The following is a 21,813-nucleotide window of genomic DNA, read 5'->3' on the forward strand; positions in this document are numbered from 1 at the left end:
ATTCAAAATATAATTACTTCAAATTCATTAAAAATTCGTTTAATCATGGGTGAGACCTTTTTTCAAAATTTATACTTCGGGATTACAAATTTAGACACATAACGACGTCGTCCCTGAAGCCACGGCAAATATGACAGATAAGAATTTCACATGCTCGGGCTTGCCTTTGACTTTCACTTTCCCGTTCGTTCGTTAAAAAATAAAATAAAAATAATAATAATGAAAAGTCTGTTTGTTTATGGTAATTAGTTCCCAAATCTCTCCTCTTTCTTTCTCTTCTCCTCTCTTCTTCTTCTTCTTCCTGTCTCTTCGCTATGTAAAATAAATAAAACTCCCAACACAAAACAAAAAACAAAGCAAAGAAAATATAGCCACAATCTCTCTAAATTTAGGGTTTCAATAACAATAATAATAATAATAATAATTGACTCTCTCAATATCATAATAAATCAAACACTATTACCAGATTTTCATCTCCCGAATTCCATCACTTCCTGTAAGTTAGTCTTATAATTCTCCTTTTTATTATTATTCATTTTACGATGATTTTGTTTTTGAGCCTCCATTTCATTATATTTTTTGGTTATTTTTGCATTATTACTCTCTCTACTTTGTTTTGGCTCATGTTTTGTGCATAGTAATACTCAGTATCCATTTACTCGATTCTTCTTTGTTTTTAGGGTTTGGATCGCATTTATTACCGGCGATTTTTGTCTTTCTAAATTTTGATTTTGAATTTGTTTCTCAATATCTAAATTAAGCATTTAAGGACTTGTTGGTGATTGCTGCCATGTGCAAAATTCTTTGGCAAGTCGTCGATTAATAGATTGTTTTCATTTTATGGTGATTAATATTCTAGTCCATGGCTTTCCATACATTAATTTAGCGTTGACATTTTGGTGCATTAATGACCTAAATATATATTAATATGAGTAAATTAAGTGGGATAAATAATATAACTGATACTATGCTCGTGTCTGCCTGCAAGATAGTGTTGGCATTTTTCCTACTAGCAGATCGTGTCCAGTTCATGCCTTTCTATTCATGTTGAAATGTTTAAATTTGAGATTAATGTTATAAATTGGGGATTAGCGGATATATTATAGAAGTAGTTAGTGATTTCTAAGAAATAGGTGATCATTTGTTGGGGAACCCAGCTATAAATGGTCTCTGACTAGTTCAAACTGTTACCAACAGCTTATTAAAGATCTGCTATTTTTAATTTTGTTTTTTTTTTCTCACTGATTGCCATTTTATGTTACATTAGGGTTTATTGCGATGCACCGAGTGGGTAGTGCAGGGAACACGTCAAGTTCTGTTCGCCCACGCAAAGAGAAGAGGCTTACATATGTGCTGAATGATGCTGACGATAAGAAGGTAGTATTAGTATTTCTAATTATTATTTATTATTAATTTGGGATGTGGGGTGTTGGGAAGATTATTGGGTAGTCAGCATTTTTCTGTGTCTTGTTTTCACTTTGTGTACTTAATTGCATGTTTAATTTCTTTAACTTATTGCTTCTTTTGCTAATGGATTATTCTTTGACATTGCTAAGATCTATGACACAACGAGCATTAACTAAACTCTATTTGTTCGGTTTTATAAATATAAACTTCTCTTATTATGTCATTTAAATTAGTTCATCAGATTGAATTAATACGCCTGCATGCTCAGGAATTATAAACTTGTATTGTGCTATCATCTTTGTTTAAATCTTTAACTTTTGCAGTCAATTTGGGGCCCCTTCTACAAGGAAATGACAGGCAATATTACCAGTTGTTTTGTTTCTTTTTTTTTTTTTTACAGATCAGAATAAAGAATTGGCCTTGATTGCATGTGCTTGGCTTTGTTGAGTTGCTTTTGATATGGATTGCATAAGCGAATTCTTTTCTTGCTCAGGAACTATATTTACATCAGTGTAAATGGTGGGTGGTGGCTGTAAATTCAACAATTCAGATTCCATTACCATCCTATCAACGCAATCCAGGTTTGATCTCATAGGGAATGATTTCAAGGACTCATTTACATTGTCTAGAGAAAATGAGATCTGCACTTCATTTTCAGTGGAAATGAACATATCTAAAACTAATGGAAACTGAAAAAAGCACAACCCTTTTCCATAAACAGAAATATTTTGCACAAAAAGTTCACAATCCTTGGAACTTTGCTTAGAAAACACCCAACAGAAAACAAAATCGAATAAAGCTGTATATGCTATATTCTGTCAAATGAAGAAAGAATGAGAAACAACTGAGACCATACGGAATGTTTTGTTACTTAATAGATAATAAAACCAAAAAGACTTGCTATTTCAAGAAATTTAAAAACTGACAGAACACCAGGACGTAAATGAACCCCAAAGAAAATGTGAAATTAGATACCAACCTTGAGTAGCTGCTTGATTGAAAACTTTATCAAATCTGAATGCTTTCATACTTCCTAAATATTTGATTACAACCTTTTCTGACTCAATTAACACGGGTTCATGAATTCTTCTCCACTCTGTCAGTAGAAATGGTCTAATTCGGCAAAATACTCTAATACAGCCTGAAAAGTAAAACTTTGAATGAGAAAATGAAAAATAAAAATCCCATGTTTTAGCCAAACAATAAATAACAACCTTTAATATCTAATATCTTATTCAATGCTTCTTTACGCTTCTTGGTCAATGACCTCTCCTTCTGTTTCAACTGAGCAATTTCTCCTACAAGATCAATTAAACAAAAGAAACTTGTATCATCAAAGGCCCTTCAATACTTGTACTAAGAAGATCATTATATTTTCCAGTAACTGGTTTCTGAAACTATAATTTGCATTTACCAATTCTGACTTGTAATTTTACCTTCCAAGTGAGAGAAACGTGCTAAAATCAAAAAAAATGATCTCAATTGGCTCAGATTAATAGCATAACCAATACTTGAAAAACTTACCTTCTAGATTTGATATGGATTGCATAAGCGAATTCTTTTCTTGCTCAGGAACTATATTTACATCAGTGTAAATGGTGGGTGGTGGCTGTAAATTCAACAATTCAGATTCCATTACCATCCTATCAACGCAATCCAGGTTTGATCTCATAGGGAATGATTTCAAGGACTCATTTACATTGTCTAGAGAAAATGAGATCTGCACTTCATTTTCAGTGGAAATGAACATATCTAAAACTAATGGAAACTGAAAAAAGCACAACCCTTTTCCATAAACAGAAATATTTTGCACAAAAAGTTCACAATCCTTGGAACTTTGCTTAGAAAACACCCAACAGAAAACAAAATCGAATAAAGCTGTATATGCTATATTCTGTCAAATGAAGAAAGAATGAGAAACAACTGAGACCATACGGAATGTTTTGTTACTTAATAGATAATAAAACCAAAAAGACTTGCTATTTCAAGAAATTTAAAAACTGACAGAACACCAGGACGTAGATGAATTATAACCCAAAAGAAAAAAAAATATCAAGAGTGAAGTGTAAATGAAGATGAATCACATGCAATCAGGAGTACCCAAAAAGAAAAAACTTTTTCCGAGAACTGAACTGCTAGACATCAAAAAAAAAAAAAAATACAAGAAGAATAGCAGAACCCAAGATCAGGTCACTCAGTCGAGTAAAAAAGACACCAACTTTAACTTGCTCAACTAATTCAAACAAAGAAACCCAAGAAATAAGAAAACCCTAGGAGTTGAAACAAGAAAACAAGACAGGAAGTCAAAAGTTGAGCTCAAGTTTTCAATGATTGAACACTCTTTTTAAATCTGATTAGGAGGTGAAATGAAAGTCCTTTACATCAGTACAGAGTGTTTTATTAAGTTGACAATGGCCAATAAGAAATGAAAAATAATGCACGTAACAGTGAAAGATGCTTATTCTGTATTAGTAAAGGTTGGTCCAGATCTACAAAAATGAACGTCTTAAAAAATAAAAAATAAAAAGTAAATTTCTTCTTTATCTTTTTTCAAAGAGGAGCGTATGGAGCGGAGGAGAAGAGGCAAAGGCAAGAATCAAAGTGGAGCTCTGACGCTTTTCTTAAGCTGACATGGAGGGGTCTCTGTTGGTTATGTTTTCAAGTCCAAAATCATGTGGTTGTACAATTTTTTAAATATTATGGATTCAGGGATCGTAATTGATGTGATTGTAATTGTATAGTACCTACCACTTTCAGAAAAAAAAAAATCAATTGTAACTGCACAGTAACCAAACCCACCGTGAATTCTGGAAAAGCCATTGTTTATTTTGTTCTAATTTCTATGGTCATTCTATGTTTTATTTTGTTCTAAATTGGTTGTCTAATTTTAATAATTGATAGTCTGTAATTTATAAAAATATTATTTTTAATAGTTTGTCTAAAATATTTGATTAATTAATTCTATATTAGTTTTATAGAATCTAAAATATTTAATAAGTTATCCTTTTTTTTATTTTCATACATATTCAGATATTTGACTAAATCAACTAAACTTAAAAAATTATATTTTAGAATTAGATGAATCTATTAAAGTATCATTTTTGTCACTAAGACTGAATTATTTATTTTAATCTCTCATTTTGAGAAAATAAATAATAAATAATTTTTAATGCAATTTAATGAAAAAGATATATTTTTTCTCTTGAGAGAAACTTAGTAACAAATACTAATGTTGGATAAGCCGTACAAATAATTCAATTTAATAATAACAAGAAGAAGACTAAAATTAATAAAATAATAATAATAATAATAATGTAGCATATCGCCTATATCGATAATCGATGGTATTATAAAAAATAATATATATGTATATATATATATATATATATATCAAAAGGAAATACTAGAAAAATGAAAAGCTTGTCACATCTTAACATGAAATTTGGTGATGTGGCGGGATTAGATTGGCCTGATACTTTGGGATGCAGCAGTTTTATGAACATTGTCTCAGTTCTCTAGGCATTTCCCATTTTCTAGCGGTTCTTTTATAGCGAATATGATGTCTTGCCGTTAACGGTAAAGCTGTAATAATGGACAGCGCAGGCTGCCTTTTTGGCCCTTGGATTTTCAAATATTTAAAAGTTGATCTTTATGCCACGGGTTCCCTATAGTCCGCCTGGCCAATGATGTTAAATTTTTACTATTTTTATAAAAAAAGATATGATATTACATTAAATAAAATTGACAATTACATTTTAACAAAAATAAAAATAATATTAAATATTAAAAAATATACATAAAATAATTATTTTTAACAATCATCAATCATATTGATTGAATAATAAATTATGATCCTGCGAAAAATACTTCATTTAATAACATTATATCACATATGACTTTATAAATATTTTTAACGAGTCTAATTATTTAAATATTAAATTTAATTTTTTAAATATAAAAAGAGAACTCAATACCTCCGTAATAGAGGACCATAATACTTTTATAAAATAAGAATTCAGAACTCAAGAATGGAGGACTACAAGACTTTCTAAGAAAATATTAATAATTATTTATAAAATTAAGAAAGAAATACAAAAATTATCATGTGATTTTATCTTTTTACATAATATGTCATGTAATTTTTTTGTGATACTTTAGTACCTTGAGAATTAAAATATTAATAATTTATATTTAAATTTACTAACACCGTTAATTAAATAGTCGTAATACATCCATTTATTATTAATTGGCTGAGATTACACCACCATTCCACTAATTACTACATTAGTTTTCGTCCAAAACTAGCTATATCAATTTTTATAGAGTTTGAAGATAAAAATTAAAAAGAGAAAAAATAGTTTATAATTTAATTTTTTTAATTATAGTCAAATTCAATAATCTGATAAGATTATAAAATTTTATATTTTATCATTTATCTGACAAGACCGATTTTATAATGATCGGATTTCAATTGAAATTTAATTTTTAAAATTATTAAAACTATTAATAAATTTAGATACAAATTGCTAACAGTATAATTCTCACGGTACTAAAGTGCGATAAAAAATTTATAGGACTCTTTTGTGTCAAAGATTAAATCACACGTAAAATTTTTGTACTTTATCTTAAAACTAATTAATAAAAACGAGGGGTAATTTTTTTTTAATAGTAGAACTATGATTGGTTATTATTCTTTTTATTTTTTAACAATTACAATTTTTAGAGAGGACGGACTAGTCTTCGGTAGCGCCCCTGGCTAGCAGGCCATACGGATGGATGATTTTTTTTTTTTTCTTAAATATAAAATTTGATATTTTAATTTTTTTTAATCTATAAAAGAATTAACAAATACATATAAATTATAGAATCTGATAGTTATTTCATTATACTCTCTATAAAAGAATAATTCAAGTGTCCAAAATTTTCTCAAATCCAAAAATAAAATATTTTTACTATTTTAGTTATATGTCTAAGTACATATTATAATTTATTTTTAAAAACATAATCATTTATATTTGATTCAATTTATAATAATTGTACGCATTTAAAAAATTATTAATAATACACAGTCAAACTCAAGAATACTGTTAAAAGGCTGTGGTAATCTATGCACATCAATAGTCAATTATCATACCAACTCATTTGAAATTTGTAACATTGATTTTAGTCCGTAGATCACCTAAAGAAACTTTATAACCAAACGCGGTATTTCTTTTATTCTGCTCCTGTCCGCACTTAACAAATTTTAATTATTATTTGGACAGATTTTAAAAAGTAAAAAAAGAATTCGTAAAAAATTTGATTGTGTCTGTTTGAGCTTGTCTCCGGCAATTATAAAAATCTCCGTTCAGACACCAAATTTAGACACCGTATAAATTACCCATATAATTTAGATATGGATAATTAATCATCATAAAATAATTAAATTTTTCTATTAATACCGGTTGAATGGTTAATAAAATGGTTTGAATTCTTATAAATATTATTTTTTAACTGAGTCGGATTGTAAATAGCTAATTTTTAAAAAATGGTTTATATATGTTAGAACAGTTGTGATAAGCAAGTCATGAAGTTAGAATCAAATCTAGATGCCTAAAACAAGACATGATTCTTAAAATTGGGTGCGGTCGACATATTGATTTGGTCATATACCCTAAACAAACCAGGCAATAATTACTTAAATGCACGATCACTCACTAGCTTAGCCTTAGCCATTAATGTCTTTTTGTGAGGTGGACGTGGTCTGATTTTGGTGGAATGGAGGAGGAGGATAATGGCCAACAACACTTGAATAACTTAGTCATCTGTTTTTATCATGTCTGATAAATTAACTGACCACTCCTTGAATAAAATTGTTCCACTGTGTCTTAACAGTATTAGTTAACATCTCCATTCCCACCTCACGTTTTGCCCCCTCCGATTCTAGCATTTAGTCTTCTTTTTTAGTGGCCGTTTGATCATCTGATCATATGTATCACTAAACTATCAGTCTGAGGAGATAAACATTTGTAAGATTGATAGATAATCATCCAATGCATATATATGTGATGCATTATCATCTAATAAGAGCATTCTTTTATGATGAAAGTTACAAAAGAAATATTTTGTTGCTAGTCATAAAAAAAAAAATATATAATTATTTAATGATTTTACTATATTAGAGATTTCGCGATATGTTGGAACTTCCGCATACACATCAACAACTCAGTTGATAATTTTATTTGTGATAATAAAAAAATGTTAAATTTGAATATTCATCGATACTGACAAGAGTTCAACGATGAGTATAACGTGTATTATTTAGTACATAAAATATCAATATCTAATGAATATATTTTGAAGATGATTCTTGTCAAAAAAGGTAAATAAAAATACTTTGTTTTTCCTATGAATATCTAAAGAATAAAAATGGAAGCTCTTTTTATCAGTAGTTTCATTTCTTTTAGAATAAACTATATGGATCTTTTCTCAATATTCAATCTCAGATGAAGATGGATGCTGTGAATCTGAAAAAAGCCCACATGGATGGGTTCATTAGAAGCTCAGAAATGGAGGTGGGCTCTGCTCATTCTGCATCCACTTAGGGGTGGTCTGCAAGGATCAGCCACTTTTTTGACTGCATCCACATGCCATTTGACCCTACTTCCACCACATCACCCTCTTTTGCCCTCACTGTTAAAATAATAATAATAATTAATAATAAAAGGGATTTTTTAATCAAAAAACTGGAGAATGGCGTATATTCAAAAGGTGAGTCATGTGGTATATAGTTAGTTATACATTATTGCTTGTAATCGCTACTTATCCTGATAATGATATTCAAATTATAATTACCGAAGATAGGGGAAAAGGAAAGAATCTCATAGTTTTGTTTTAAAATTGATGTATATTTTTATAATCTACACTAAATTTGATAAAAAATCTATATATATTTATTAATTTTAAATAATAAAATATACTTCAATTGATTAATACTAAAATGTTAAACTTCTTTTATTATTTGTTGTGGTATATATTATATATTTAAGTACAAAATTTATGTATTTTTAATAATGTATCTAATAATTTATTTTCAAATAGTTAAATAAAAATATTTTATTACTTATTCTATATCCATGTATAAAATATAAAGAGACATTAAAATTATCCATTAACCGTTGGTTTAGGATTACAACACTTATGAGGAAGTATCGAATTAAAACAATATAAATAATAAAATGACACTATTAAACAATTGGTCGAGTTAATAAGCGAATTATTTTAAAATATATTCATTCAAAGAATCCTAGTTGATTCTTCTTTTTTTTTCTTGTTTTTCATCAAAGTCTCATTTTTTTATTTATCGTTCATTTTAGATCGGCAGTGATCCGTTTTTTTATACTTTTTCATTAATTAGTTTTTTAAGGAGTTTTATGATCCTCGATTATGGAAGTTTTGAATTATTCTTCTTTAAAGATTTTATAGTAATCAATTAGAATGAGTGTTGAGTTCTCTTTTATGGGAGTGATGAAAAGAAAAACAATTAAATCCAATATTTAAACAATCGAACTCGTAAAAATATCTATAGAGTCGGTATATAGCTTAGTGCCATTGAATTGAGCATATTACTTCATTATGATTGATGATTGTTATGAGTTGATTTTTTATTTGTATATTAAAATATATTTATTAATTTTTATTAATAAACCATTGATATTTCTTTTAAAATAAAGTGAATAATCGAATTTATCTCCATAAAAGATTATATTTGCTGGTTTAAGAAAAGAAAGGCACCATAAATGCAAAACTACTCTCTTGTTTGCTAAATTTGAGCTTCCTTTACGGGTGATGATGTTTGACAACGATACCTTTGCATTGTCATCGTCTGTGTTGTACCCACGTCTGTGCCAATTTATATATATACATCCCTTTTTCTATTTAATTATAAACTAATATAAAGAGATTCTAACCTGAAATATTACTGAAGTTAAAATATATACACTTTTCTAAAAGTAAATTATTAGGAGATAATTTTTAAATTCCTATAATTATTTTTTCAATTTTTAAATAACTAAACTCTTCATATTAAACATGATATATAATTTATTAAAATAATCATTGATAGGTTTAAAATATTTATATCAGTTATTCATCATTTTATTCTCTAAATATATATTTAGAAAAAATACGAATCATATATATTATTTCTTATGCGAATTTCTCCATATGAGTAGCACTATTTTTAAGTAAAATTCATCAACATAAATTTTTTAAATATATATATTAATTTGAAATCGTAAAATTAGTCACTAAACTGTTAAATAATAAATAAATGTTTAAATTTTAATATGATAAATGATTATTTCAATATGATAATGATTATAAAAGTTGTTGATACATCAAATAATCAATCAAAAATTCAATGCAAGAATAAAATACAAGAATTTAATTATTCTTTTTTAATTTGAGCACTTCATACATGAAATTAAATTTAGCTAATCCTATTAATGATTTATTTAGTCTCTTGGAAGAAAAAACATCAAATCTCGTTCCTCTATTTTATAATTGGCACTTAAAACTGAAAAAAAAAAAGAAAAATAATTAAATCTATGGCAAGTTTGCAATATTATAAACTAATTCAAAATATAATTACTTCAAATTCATTAAAAATTCGTTTAATCATGGGTGAGACCTTTTTTTCAAAATTTATACTTCGGGGATTACAAATTTAGACACATAACGACGTCGTCCCTGAAGCCACGGCAAATATGACAGATAAGAATTTCACATGCTCGGGCTTGCCTTTGACTTTCACTTTCCCGTTCGTTCGTTAAAAAAATAAAATAAAAATAATAATAATGAAAAGTCTGTTTGTTTATGGTAATTAGTTCCCAAATCTCTCCTCTTTCTTTCTCTTCTCTCTCTTCTTCTTCTTCTTCCTGTCTCTTCGCTATGTAAAATAAATAAAACTCCCAACACAAAACAAAAACAAAGCAAAGAAAATATAGCCACAATCTCTAAATTTAGGGTTTCAATAACAATAATAATAATAATAATAATTGACTCTCTCAATATCATAATAAATCAAACACTATTACCAGATTTTCATCTCCCGAATTCCATCACTTCCCTGTAAGTTAGTCTTATAATTCTCCTTTTTATTATTATTCATTTTACGATGATTTTGTTTTTGAGCCTCCATTTCATTATATTTTTTGGTTATTTTTGCATTATTACTCTCTCTCTACTTTGTTTTGGCTCATGTTTTGTGCATAGTAATACTCAGTATCCATTTACTCGATTCTTCTTTGTTTTTAGGGTTTGGATCGCATTTATTACCGGCGATTTTTGTCTTTCTAAATTTTGATTTTGAATTTGTTTCTCAATATCTAAATTAAGCATTTAAGGACTTGTTGGTGATTGCTGCCATGTGCAAAATTCTTTGGCAAGTCGTCGATTAATAGATTGTTTTCATTTTATGGTGATTAATATTCTAGTCCATGGCTTTCCATACATTAATTTAGCGTTGACATTTTGGTGCATTAATGACCTAAATATATATTAATATGAGTAAATTAAGTGGGATAAATAATATAACTGATACTATGCTCGTGTCTGCCTGCAAGATAGTGTTGGCATTTTTCCTACTAGCAGATCGTGTCCAGTTCATGCCTTTCTATTCATGTTGAAATGTTTAAATTTGAGATTAATGTTATAAATTGGGGATTAGCGGATATATTATAGAAGTAGTTAGTGATTTCTAAGAAATAGGTGATCATTTGTTGGGGAACCCAGCTATAAATGGTCTCTGACTAGTTCAAACTGTTACCAACAGCTTATTAAAGATCTGCTATTTTTAATTTTGTTTTTTTTTTCTCACTGATTGCCATTTTATGTTACATTAGGGTTTATTGCGATGCACCGAGTGGGTAGTGCAGGAACACGTCAAGTTCTGTTCGCCCACGCAAAGAGAAGAGGCTTACATATGTGCTGAATGATGCTGACGATAAGAAGGTAGTATTAGTATTTCTAATTATTATTTATTATTAATTTGGGATGTGGGGTGTTGGGAAGATTATTGGGTAGTCAGCATTTTTCTGTGTCTTGTTTTCACTTTGTGTACTTAATTGCATGTTTAATTTCTTTAACTTATTGCTTCTTTTGCTAATGGATTATTCTTTGACATTGCTAAGATCTATGACACAACGAGCATTAACTAAACTCTATTTGTTCGGTTTTATAAATATAAACTTCTCTTATTATGTCATTTAAATTAGTTCATCAGATTGAATTAATACGCCTGCATGCTCAGGAATTATAAACTTGTATTGTGCTATCATCTTTGTTTAAATCTTTAACTTTTGCAGTCAATTTGGGGCCCCTTCTACAAGGAAATGACAGGCAATATTACCAGTTGTTTTGTTTCTTTTTTTTTTTTTTTTACAGATCAGAATAAAGAATTGGCCTTGATTGCATGTGCTTGGCTTTGTTGAGTTGCTTCACCTTGTCTGAATTTGTAGTTCTGCCTGTTTTAAGCTATAGTTAGATGATAAATAGTATGTTCTTGATTCAGTTGAAAGCTTCTTGTTTAAAGTTGGAAACTTTTTGGAATTTTAGATCAAGTATTGCTGCAAGATAGCCTTCATTTATTTGCTGGGGCAGGCTTCTTTCTCCAGTGCTGTGCTTTTTTCTCAAAAAAATTAATCTGCTTCCTATATATATCATAAGCCCTTTGTGAGGATGTCATTACTGTTAACATGGTTAAAGATCCTAAGGTTCTTGTTTTGGATGTCTGTTTTGCAGCATTGTTCTGGCGTAAATTGCCTGGCTGTATTAAAGTCGTCTGTTTCTGATGGGTCTGATTACCTATTCACTGGGAGTCGTGATGGCACGCTGAAGAGATGGGCACTGGCTGAAGATTCTGCTACTTGCTCCGCAACTTTTGAGTCACATGTAGATTGGGTACCTTCTTTTGCCTTGTGGCAATATCTTCATTACCATGTATGGTACCTATCAGAGGTCTGACTGATGGTTAATGGCTGCTGTTGATATAAAGCCAGCTGATTTGATGCCTTATTAACTCCATAGGACATTGAAGGGGCAAATTTGAGTTGGTTTTTTTTCATCATATTGCATAAACTTATAATCAGATGCATTGCTGGTGATTGGAAAAAGATAAAAAGAAAAGGAGTTATACGTGAATCCCTCCTCTGTCCATCAAATATTATGCTTTAGAAATTCCCTTGTCTTTATGTATTGTTTTATCACATGCATTAGGTGCATTTATGCTAATGCTCGGATACATTTAAAAGGAAATTTTCTGGTTATACAGGTAAATGATGCGGTTCTTGTTGGTGATAGTACACTTATTTCCTGCTCTTCAGACACCACCCTTAAGGTCTGCCAATCTCCATAAAATTATAGCTGTCTATTCTTTGCGTCATTTTTTGTTCTCTTGTTAATTGATTTGTTTGTTTGTATTTTTTGTTGTGAAATGCTAGACATGGAATTGCTTGTCTGATGGAACTTGTACCAAGACTCTCCGTCAGCACTCTGACTATGTTACTTGTCTTGCTGCAGCAGAAAAAAATGTAATTTCTAAGGCGGTGGCTTTTTCTTTTTAATATTTTTATTATTGACTGCATGGATCAAAAGCTCCTGTTGCATCTTTCTACCACTTAATTCATACTTCATTTGACAAGAATCTTCCGTGTAATCATGATTCCTGTGATCTTATTCTTATATATTTTCAGTGTCATTTTCTGATCCTCTTCTAGTATCATGCATTTTAGAGCAATATCGTTGCCTCTGGTGGCCTTGGTGGGGAGGTTTTTATATGGGATCTTGAAGCTGCACTTGCACCAGTCTCAAAGTCAAATGATCCTATGGAAGATGATTGTTCAAATGGTGTCAATGGATCTAGTAACTCGTTGCCCATGACAAGTTTACGCACCATTAGCTCAAGCAACAGCATATCTATGCATAATTCTCAGTCCCATGGATTTGTCCCAATTGCTGCCAAAGGCCATAAGGAATCAGTTTATGCACTCGCAATGAATGATAGTGGATCTATTCTTGTGTCTGGTGGAACTGAGAAGGTATATTATGTCATTGGCAATAATCTGTGGGCCATGTTTGTGCTCCATATACGTGAGATGGTTTAAAGTCATGTATGAAGCTTCTTTCCATATATTATATGATTTGAAAAGGGTGCTGACTTACTAAGTTAGAGCAATTTATTCTTTCTTTATTGGTATAGGTCGTGCGGGTTTGGGATCCAAGGACTGGTTCGAAGGCAATGAAGCTAAGGGGGCACACTGATAATATCAGAGCTCTGCTTCTGGACTCCACTGGCAGGTTTGTTGAATGTGTCTGCAGCTATGTCAAATTTACTGATGTTAGTTCTTTGAATTTCTTTTGGGTTAGAACTGGATTCATTATATGCTGATGAGGATACAGTGTAATTGGACACAATCACTGCTTTCACTCACCCTCTCTCTCTCTCTCTATATATATATATATATATATATATATATACACGTGTGTGTGTTATATTTCCATTTTTTATTTTGTTTTCTCAATGCTTTGGGTAAGTGGGTGGGTTTGGGAGTTGTCGGGGGATGGGGATGTTGGTTTATGGGTTTGGATTCAGCTGACTTGCTTTCTACCGATAGCAGACAGCTTTTTATATTGAAAAGACTTATTAAAGCATAATTTCTATCTGGTCAAGAAAAATTTTAATTAAGCATTGCCAACTTGGCTTTTTATGTGCTACATGGGGCATTCATATTTACCAAAAATGCTTGAGAAGGTTTTTTAAATGTCACTAGGAACATACTCTCATGTGAAGGATGAGGTATCTAATCAGTGGTGGTTGTAAATGTAATTGAAAATGATGGGAAGGGAAAGGGGTGATGGTCTCTGAGGGGCTTGACGTGAGATGGAAAGGGAGACCAAGGAAAGGAATATTAAATGTGCATGTTTTTATGTTTCTTGATCTACCTATGATTATGAAGGCCTTTAACAAAAAGAATATGCAAATGCTGTTGTGTTTAACATCCTGCAATAGTTAAATGGTATAGCTGGGTCTTATCTTGATCAATTTCTTATCAGCTTAATTTAATTATGTAGCTTATCTATGCTGTCTTCATTTTACCATATATTCATTTTAGTAACTGAATTTCCAAATTTTTGTTCTTGCAGGTTTTGCTTATCAGGGTCTTCTGACTCCATGATCAGGTAGATATTTTAGGATTTTCTGTGTGCTGTATTTGCCCTACTCTCTACCTTTAAAACGTGTTAAGAACTTGCCCTTAATTTTCATGTATTTTTCATAGACTATGGGACCTTGGTCAGCAGCGTTGCATGCATTCATATGCTGTGCATACAGATTCTGTTTGGGCACTTGCCAGCACCCCAGCATTTAGTCATGTCTATAGTGGTGGGAGGGATAATTCTGTAAGTAAAATTTCTTTCAATCAAACTAACAAAATCATCCCTAGCTTTTTTTGGACACTTCTCTTACTTTTGAGCTTCACTGCTCAAATTTTTGATGCCGAATTCTGTTTATGCCCTCAGTTATACTTGACAGACCTGGCAACAAGAGAGAGTCTTTTGCTTTGTACGAAGGAACATCCCATTTTGCAACTAGCATTGCATGATGATGGCATATGGGTTGCAACTACAGATTCTTCAGTTGATAGATGGCCCGCTGAAGGACACAATCCTCAAAAGGTCTTTCAAAGAGGTGGTTCATTTTTAGCAGGAAACCTGTCTTTTTCAAGGGCTAGGGTCTCCTTAGAAGGGTCTACCCCTGTAAGTAATGCTTATTGCACGCATTTCACTTCACTTGATGTTCCTGAAATACAAGTTGGAGATGCAGTGAATTATTATTATTTCTTTTGTTGCAATCTTTATTCTAGGTTTTGGACTCTAGGATAACTATTTATGTTAGTGTATTTGGTGCCTTATTTTGCTCGATCTCTATCTTTTCCTGCTCCCACCCAGTTAAGCATGTGGTGGAAAAACTTTTTTGCTTACAATGCTTGTATCAATCTTCTTTATTAATTGTCATTATTTTTAGGGGCGAGCATAATCCCAAAAAAGGGGAACTGAGCTGATAATTTGGTTCTGTTTGATCAGATTTGATTTGATTTTATACTGAAATTATTTTGGTTTCTTCAGTTTTAAGTTTAAAAAAATCTGGATCTTTTATTTATTGTAAAGATATGAAATATATTGTTTTAAAATCTTTTTTTTTTTAAGTGAATCATATGTAATTCGGTTGATTTGGTTTGGCCTCTCATTAGGTTTGTTTTATATTTATATAAAATTTGGTTAATTCGCTTTGGTTTGAAATTCGGTTCTGTTCGGTTCACATTTGCAGAAATTTCGGTTTGTATGATAGGTCTGGTTTGGTTCAGTTTTGAACCCAACCTACTTTATGCTCACCCTTATTATATGCTTATATCAATCTTTTTGTATCATTCATATCATGTTTTGTTGTTGCTGTTATTGTTGTTGTTATTACTATTATTATTATTGTTATTACTATTCTTATTTTTATTTTGCAGATTAACACTCTTTGCATATCCTTTTTATCTAGTGATGATATGTTTGACTTGTTCAGCATCTGTTTAGATAGGCACTATATCTTTCTGTAATCATGACATAGCCTTCTTTTCTTATTCATACACCCTTGACATTTTGCAGATTCCTGTTTACAAAGAACCAACCTTAGGCATTCCTGGGACTCCAGCGATAGTGCAGCATGAAATTCTAAACAATAGAAGGCATGTCTTGACTAAGGTAAGTACACTGTTATTCCAATGTGTTGAGGTGTGAAAATGGAGTCCTATGCAACTTATGTTTTGCACCTGTTTGGTAGGATACTGTTGGTTCCGTGAAGCTATGGGAGATCACAAGGGGTGTTGTAGTTGAAGACTATGGAAAGGTTGCATCTTGTTTTCCTTTTCTGTATCAATGTGAATGGCATTATTGTATTCTTCGCATGGTAGTATTCTGTGTCTTCTGGACATGGTGAGGTAGTTCCACAGTGAGGTTCATTCACCATGTCGAGTGTGTTTGTGTGTAAAAGGTTTTGATTTGTTTTGTATAACACATTAATGATTCATATTTCTATTTTCTTCCCAGGTGTCGTTTGAAGAGAAAAAGGAACAATTATATGAAATGGTATGCAAGATGAATAGTTTTCTCGGAGTTCTTGTAACTCTTGTGGATCTTACTGTTGATTTTCTTCATGCTCTAGGTAAGTATTCCTGCATGGTTCACCGTGGATACAAGGCTTGGAAGCTTGTCTGTTCATTTGGAGACACCACAATGCTTTCATGCTGAGATGTATTCTGCTGACCTTAACATAGCTGGAAAACCTGAAGATGACAAGGTAAGTTGATTTATTAATTTACAACTTACTGATCTTGGAAAAGTTTATGATTTCTAAGTGCTGTACTAAATTTGAAACTAGATTGTTTACCATTTGGTTTATTGTAATCAGACTCATCTATTGTATCCACCCATGATCCACAGGTTAATCTAGCTCGTGAAACCCTTAAAGGTCTGTTGGCTCATTGGTTGGCTAAAAGAAGGCAAAGACTTGGATCCCAGGTTTCAGCTAATGGGGATGTCTTACCTGGGAAGGATATTACTCCTAGAAGTCTTGCACATTCCAGAGTAGAGGTGGATGGTAGTACTGAAAATGACTCCATGGTGTATCCTCCATTTGAATTTTCAACAGTATCGCCTCCTTCGATTATTACGGAAGGGTCTCAAGGAGGCCCATGGAGAAAGAAAGTTACTGATTTAGATGGAACTGAAGATGAAAAGGACTTCCCTTGGTGGTGTTTAGATTGCGTGTTGAATAATCGCATCCCTCAAAGAGAAAATAGCAAGTAGAGTCTTGACCTGATTGTTCTTTCTTTGTGTGCTTCACTGAATGAACATTTCATTTGTGAGTCACAGGGAATCATGCTTTTATGTGAAACTGTATGCCTGTTTCAGGCCATTCGCTTTCTGGTTCTTTGGACTTATTCGACATAATTTACATCTATGTGAATATTTTTATGCTTTCTTTTTTACTTGTTTGAACAATTATTGTGTTGTGTTTATTATGAGCCAATCTAAGTAGGTTTCTCCCTGAGGTGCAGGTGCAGCTTTTATCTACATCCATGCGAAGGATCAACTGTTCAGATCCTCACACAAGGCAAACTAAGTGCACCCCGCATACTGAGAATACATAAAGTAAGTGGGGTTCTATTATCAACTCTGGTTCAGTTATTGAATAAAAAATAGTCAATATGTTATAAGAACTTGACTTAAAGGAATAAGTTACAATTTTCATGTGGTGTCTATTTATACTTTATGAGACATTTCCTTGAGACATTTTAATCAAAGTTGTTGTAGATTAAATTTTATAAATTGTGCTCCACTTCTATGTTTATGCAGGTTGTCAATTATGTCATTGAAAAGCTGGTCCTTGACAAGCCGTTGGATGGCGTTAATCCTGATGGGACATTTGTTCCTGGACTTGGTGGAGGGCAGTCGCAGCATTCAGCAGTTGGAGATGGATCCTATAGACCTGGACTGAAGCCTTGGCAAAAGCTTAGGCCTTCCATAGAGATTTTGTGCAACAATCAGGTATTTGGGCATACATATTTATATGAAACGCCCATACTCAGTAAGAGTCCATCATTATGAGAATGCATGATGACTTGCAATTTAGAAAATTAGGTTGTAGAGGTGCAATTGCAAATGTATAAGTTATATGCATAGATTGTGCTGGGAGGTACCCTGCAAGACACATTTCTCAAACTTGCAAGTAGCAAGGGCCTCGATGAGTTTGCCAGCAATTGATATTCTCAAACATATAGTCATTTCTGGAACAGGCACCAGATAGGAGCACAGTTTTATACATAGTGTGGTCTCATGTTTTAATACTACAACATATCTGCTGTTCTTTTCTCTCCTATATTATACTGTGCTCATTTTTCTTTTCCGTTTTCTCGAATAAAGTGCTGGTGCAGATGAATTGCAATGTACAAGAACCTGTAGAACATAACTGGACTTACTGTCAACTTTGATTATTTCTCTCATGCCGATATACTTATAGTTGTTTCAACTAATTAGTTGAGTTGAACCACAAATCTGAGGATGTTCCTGCTGATGCCTGTTCTTCCTGCTAAATGAGATTGAATTTTCAGGTGTTATCCCCAGACATGAGCTTAGCCACAGTCAAAGCTTACATATGGAAGAAACAAGAGGATCTTGTTCTCAACTATAGAGTGGTTCAGGGAAGGTGACTCCATACAACTTTTGGAAGGAGGTCAGTATTAAATTGATGTTATCTTCTCATGATTTTGCATACTGGAATGTCAATCTTTGCTTTTCCTTTTGATGCATTATCTTTAATTGGCAAGATAGTTGTGTTAGTAAAATTATACTGAGAATTGAAGGTTAACGACCTTGGTATTTCTTGGAAAATAAATGATTGCAATGAGAAGCTTTAATGTTTAGAGTTGAACATGGTAAGTTATGCCCATTTGGTTGTTGTGGAACAAATGGTTGCTCCATTTTCAGACTGTTATCTAATGGGTCACAGCCTCACAGGTTGGACTTGGCTTATGATGATGGAATTTTGTGCTTGTGTAAAATATTGGGGAATACATTGATTCTTCTTGGTGCTTGGCATGGTCAGACATACAGTGATCCTTGTAAATTTGGAAAAGCAATTCGGTGCTGGCTAGTATATGAATTAGCTGAGAAGATCCTGGTAGCATTTTCGGCTGTTGGACAGAAGCTATATAACTTTGGAGTTTCATCTAAGCCATCATGCAAGCTTTCTTTTTTTTTTTTTTTTTTTTGGAGATGACACAGTTGTAGGTTTAGTCTGCATGTGGCAATGGAAAGATATGTTACTGGTGAAAATTAACATTGAATATCCTAGGAGCTTGCTGAGGGAGCCAAGTTAGCATTATGATGTCGAAAGCTTTGTAGATTTGTATTGTTGGGTACAATACATAGCATAGTAACTGTTGTTAAGATGGTGGTTTTTTTCCTTTCCAACTTGTTCTTTTTCCCCATTTGTGGAAATAATACAATTCCCATTCATTTTGATCTTGTAATGTGCGATAATTTTGCCCGTGAAACTGAGGTGTCACAAAGTGAAACTCTGTAACTGCACAAGCATTCAACGAGACCAATTAAAGAGATCATATGGCTTGGTTTACGATTCTGGCATATTCCCTTTGTATTGCAGCCAAATGAGCATTTCGACGCTACACACTGCTTTTCATGGCCATTATATAGTTGAATGCTGTTTTCTCTTTTCCAATGAAATGATTATTCAATTTTTTTTTTTTTTTTTCAAAGTTCAAGTTCAGCAACTACCTAACAACTATTGGTTCATATTTATGCTAACACTAGCCAAATTTGTTTATTTGCCTAAAGCTCTAGTCGATTGGCAAGGGCATGCAATCATGATTTATTTCTGATTTGTAATGATATATTCCCACTGCCTCCAGGAATAACTGGATAGATGTTGTGATGCATTGTGCTGTTTCTGGATGGTGGACACTTGAGATGTATTATTCCTGTTAGGCCTCTTTTTTGAGAGAATGTTGTTGTGGGAATGAATTTCTTTCCCTATAGTTGTATGTCCTTGCTGTTGTCCTTTACACATAATCAGACTTGCTTGTATCGAAGTATTGTTAGCTGTTGTGCATGAAGGATGGGTTATTTATCTTTCGCATATTTGCAAAAAGGCCTCAATTCCAACTATTCTCTTGACGTAAAGAAGAACATATGTAGAACGGAAGTATATAACTTCTCAGTGTGGGTGATGGCATCTGTACTATTATGGGATGGAATTGGCTATAACTACTAGAACTAAGCAATTATCGGCACTTCAAAATGAAAGTGATTGATGAAGATATTCGGTAAGAAATTTTTGTCATATTTGGGCTCGCAGAAGCCGAAATAATGGCACTGGTACTATTTGCTATATATATCACTTGGACCACTGGTATCTAGCTAGTCTGGTACCCATCACCAAGCAATGGTTCAAATGTAACACAGGGAGTTGAGGGCTTTGGTGTGGGTTCATCATCCATCCAGTAGTTGAGGTTCGATCTACTTGATCTGCTGTCAACAGCATTCTTTAAACTAGGTCATGGTTCCCTGCCCTGTCTGTTTCTGAACAATAGATTTCCACCCCCTCTTGTCTGCAATTTGGCATGACGCAGACACTTATGATCTTTTCTAGTTAGTGTATACAAACAACCTTTTCTCTTGTTTCTCTGTTCTTTTATATCTTAAGGAACTGTTATTTTCTTAGTCCCCTCAACCTTACTATTTTGTTAATTTAGAGATTTGTCATATGCTATAGATGTCATCACCTATTCACCTGCATTGAGCAAAAGTTACTTTAAGTGTGTGTATTCCTCCCTCTCATCTTAGCAAAATAGATGGGCTTTAAAAAGTCTTATTGCAAGCGGCTTGCCCAAAATAATTACATGGATTAAATATTATACATGGATTAAATATTATATGTTTGATTGAAATCTATAAAAAAATTAATTTTATTTAAAAGAAAAGATATGAAAAAAAAAAAATAGAATTGATAAAGTTGAAAAAGATATTTTAGTGTTATAGAATTTATTGACTTACTAATGTGAAATTCATTTGAAAATTCTATTTATTTTGTTATAATTTAGTATAGTTATAACTAATTTTATACAAATTTGATTATATGAAATATTAAATTAATTTTTACTTTATCTAATGTATATAAATTTTAAATTTACAAATAAATTTTATAAATTTTAATTAAATACTATGTAAATATAAATTTAATCATATCACTATGTATTATGGAATTGAATCTAAGAATTATCCTCTTTAATCACATGACAGGTCTTGCCCTCAAGTAATCTTTCTCCTCAATGATTATGAATTCATGAAAATGTAATTGTCCTTTTGTTCAGAAATCTAGAATCATGTATGCCTGCAAGTCACTATCAGAGGCAAGTGTGGAATGGGTTTGGTCAGATTTTTTTTTTTTCTTGTATAAAGTAAAAATATTTATATTGATAGGCAATTTCAAGTTTCATAAGTGAGTTTATTTTAAAAATTATACTTAAGTTACTTGAATATATATCAAACTACTTATGTTTCCTCCTAACAAAAATTAAACTAGCTATATAGTTAATATAATTTCTTATCTTATACAATATATTGTCAATTATATCTTTATTGAATTGTTATTATATAGATTTTATTGAGTATCAGTCAAATATTAAGATATAAATACTTTCTTAAATAGCAAAGTTCAATTCGAATTTTACAAAAAGAATACTTATGCAACAATTAGATAAGGAAATAGTGCGGGACTAAGTAATGACTCCATAAGTTGGT

General features: G+C 31.6%; 2 protein-coding genes across 6 annotated transcripts; one reads left to right on the forward strand and one right to left on the reverse strand.

Annotated features, from left to right (window-relative positions):
* Positions 1–290: 290 nt before the first annotated feature.
* LOC8288447 (WD repeat-containing protein 48) lies at positions 291–20,145 on the forward strand. 5 transcript variants are annotated; one of them, XM_002512224.4, is made up of 19 exons: positions 291–496; positions 1,268–1,377; positions 12,190–12,348; positions 12,719–12,784; positions 12,888–12,977; positions 13,179–13,484; positions 13,646–13,743; positions 14,590–14,625; positions 14,724–14,844; positions 14,965–15,201; positions 16,099–16,194; positions 16,274–16,339; positions 16,540–16,578; positions 16,655–16,789; positions 16,933–17,294; positions 17,550–17,643; positions 17,848–18,039; positions 18,603–18,724; positions 19,009–19,464. In XM_002512224.4, the coding sequence occupies exons 2-18, from the start codon at positions 1,279–1,281 to the stop codon at positions 18,699–18,701; spliced, it is 2,295 nt and encodes a 764-aa protein (XP_002512270.1). In that variant the 5' UTR covers positions 291–496; positions 1,268–1,278; the 3' UTR covers positions 18,702–18,724; positions 19,009–19,464. The 5 variants fall into 5 exon arrangements, 4 of the variants coding, with proteins under 4 accessions (XP_002512270.1, XP_048236276.1, XP_048236274.1 ...); XM_048380319.1 differs by lacking the exons at positions 291–496; positions 19,009–19,464 and adding an exon at positions 19,923–20,145 and having other exon boundaries at positions 1,086–1,377; XM_048380317.1 differs by lacking the exon at positions 291–496 and having other exon boundaries at positions 1,086–1,377; positions 19,001–19,464.
* LOC125371369 (kinesin-like protein KIN-14U) lies at positions 1,856–3,548 on the reverse strand. The gene is made up of 3 exons (XM_048380320.1): positions 2,932–3,548; positions 2,622–2,705; positions 1,856–2,548 (listed from the first exon to the last, which is right to left on the reverse strand). The coding sequence occupies exons 1-3, from the start codon at positions 3,155–3,157 to the stop codon at positions 2,322–2,324; spliced, it is 537 nt and encodes a 178-aa protein (XP_048236277.1). The 5' UTR covers positions 3,158–3,548; the 3' UTR covers positions 1,856–2,321.
* Positions 20,146–21,813: the final 1,668 nt, after the last annotated feature.

This window comes from Ricinus communis, chromosome 10 (genome assembly GCF_019578655.1).
Source record: "Ricinus communis isolate WT05 ecotype wild-type chromosome 10, ASM1957865v1, whole genome shotgun sequence".
Classification (NCBI taxonomy): domain Eukaryota; kingdom Viridiplantae; phylum Streptophyta; class Magnoliopsida; order Malpighiales; family Euphorbiaceae; genus Ricinus; species Ricinus communis.

Bases quoted from the DNA above. Each gene is read 5' to 3' on its own strand.
- LOC8288447 (XM_002512224.4), top strand. From the start codon at position 1,279: ATGCACCGAGTGGGTAGTGCAGGGAACACGTCAAGTTCTGTTCGCCCA. The intron at 12,349-12,718 runs GTACCTTCTTTT...CTGGTTATACAG, and splicing joins TTGAGTCACATGTAGATTGG to GTAAATGATGCGGTTCTTGT. The intron at 16,579-16,654 runs GTATGCAAGATG...TTCATGCTCTAG, and splicing joins AGGAACAATTATATGAAATG to GTAAGTATTCCTGCATGGTT.
- LOC125371369 (XM_048380320.1), bottom strand. From the start codon at position 3,157: ATGTTCATTTCCACTGAAAATGAAGTGCAGATCTCATTTTCTCTAGAC. The intron at 2,706-2,931 runs GTAAGTTTTTCA...TTGATCTTGTAG, and splicing joins ATCCATATCAAATCTAGAAG to GAGAAATTGCTCAGTTGAAA. The intron at 2,549-2,621 runs GTTGTTATTTAT...TTTACTTTTCAG, and splicing joins TAAGATATTAGATATTAAAG to GCTGTATTAGAGTATTTTGC.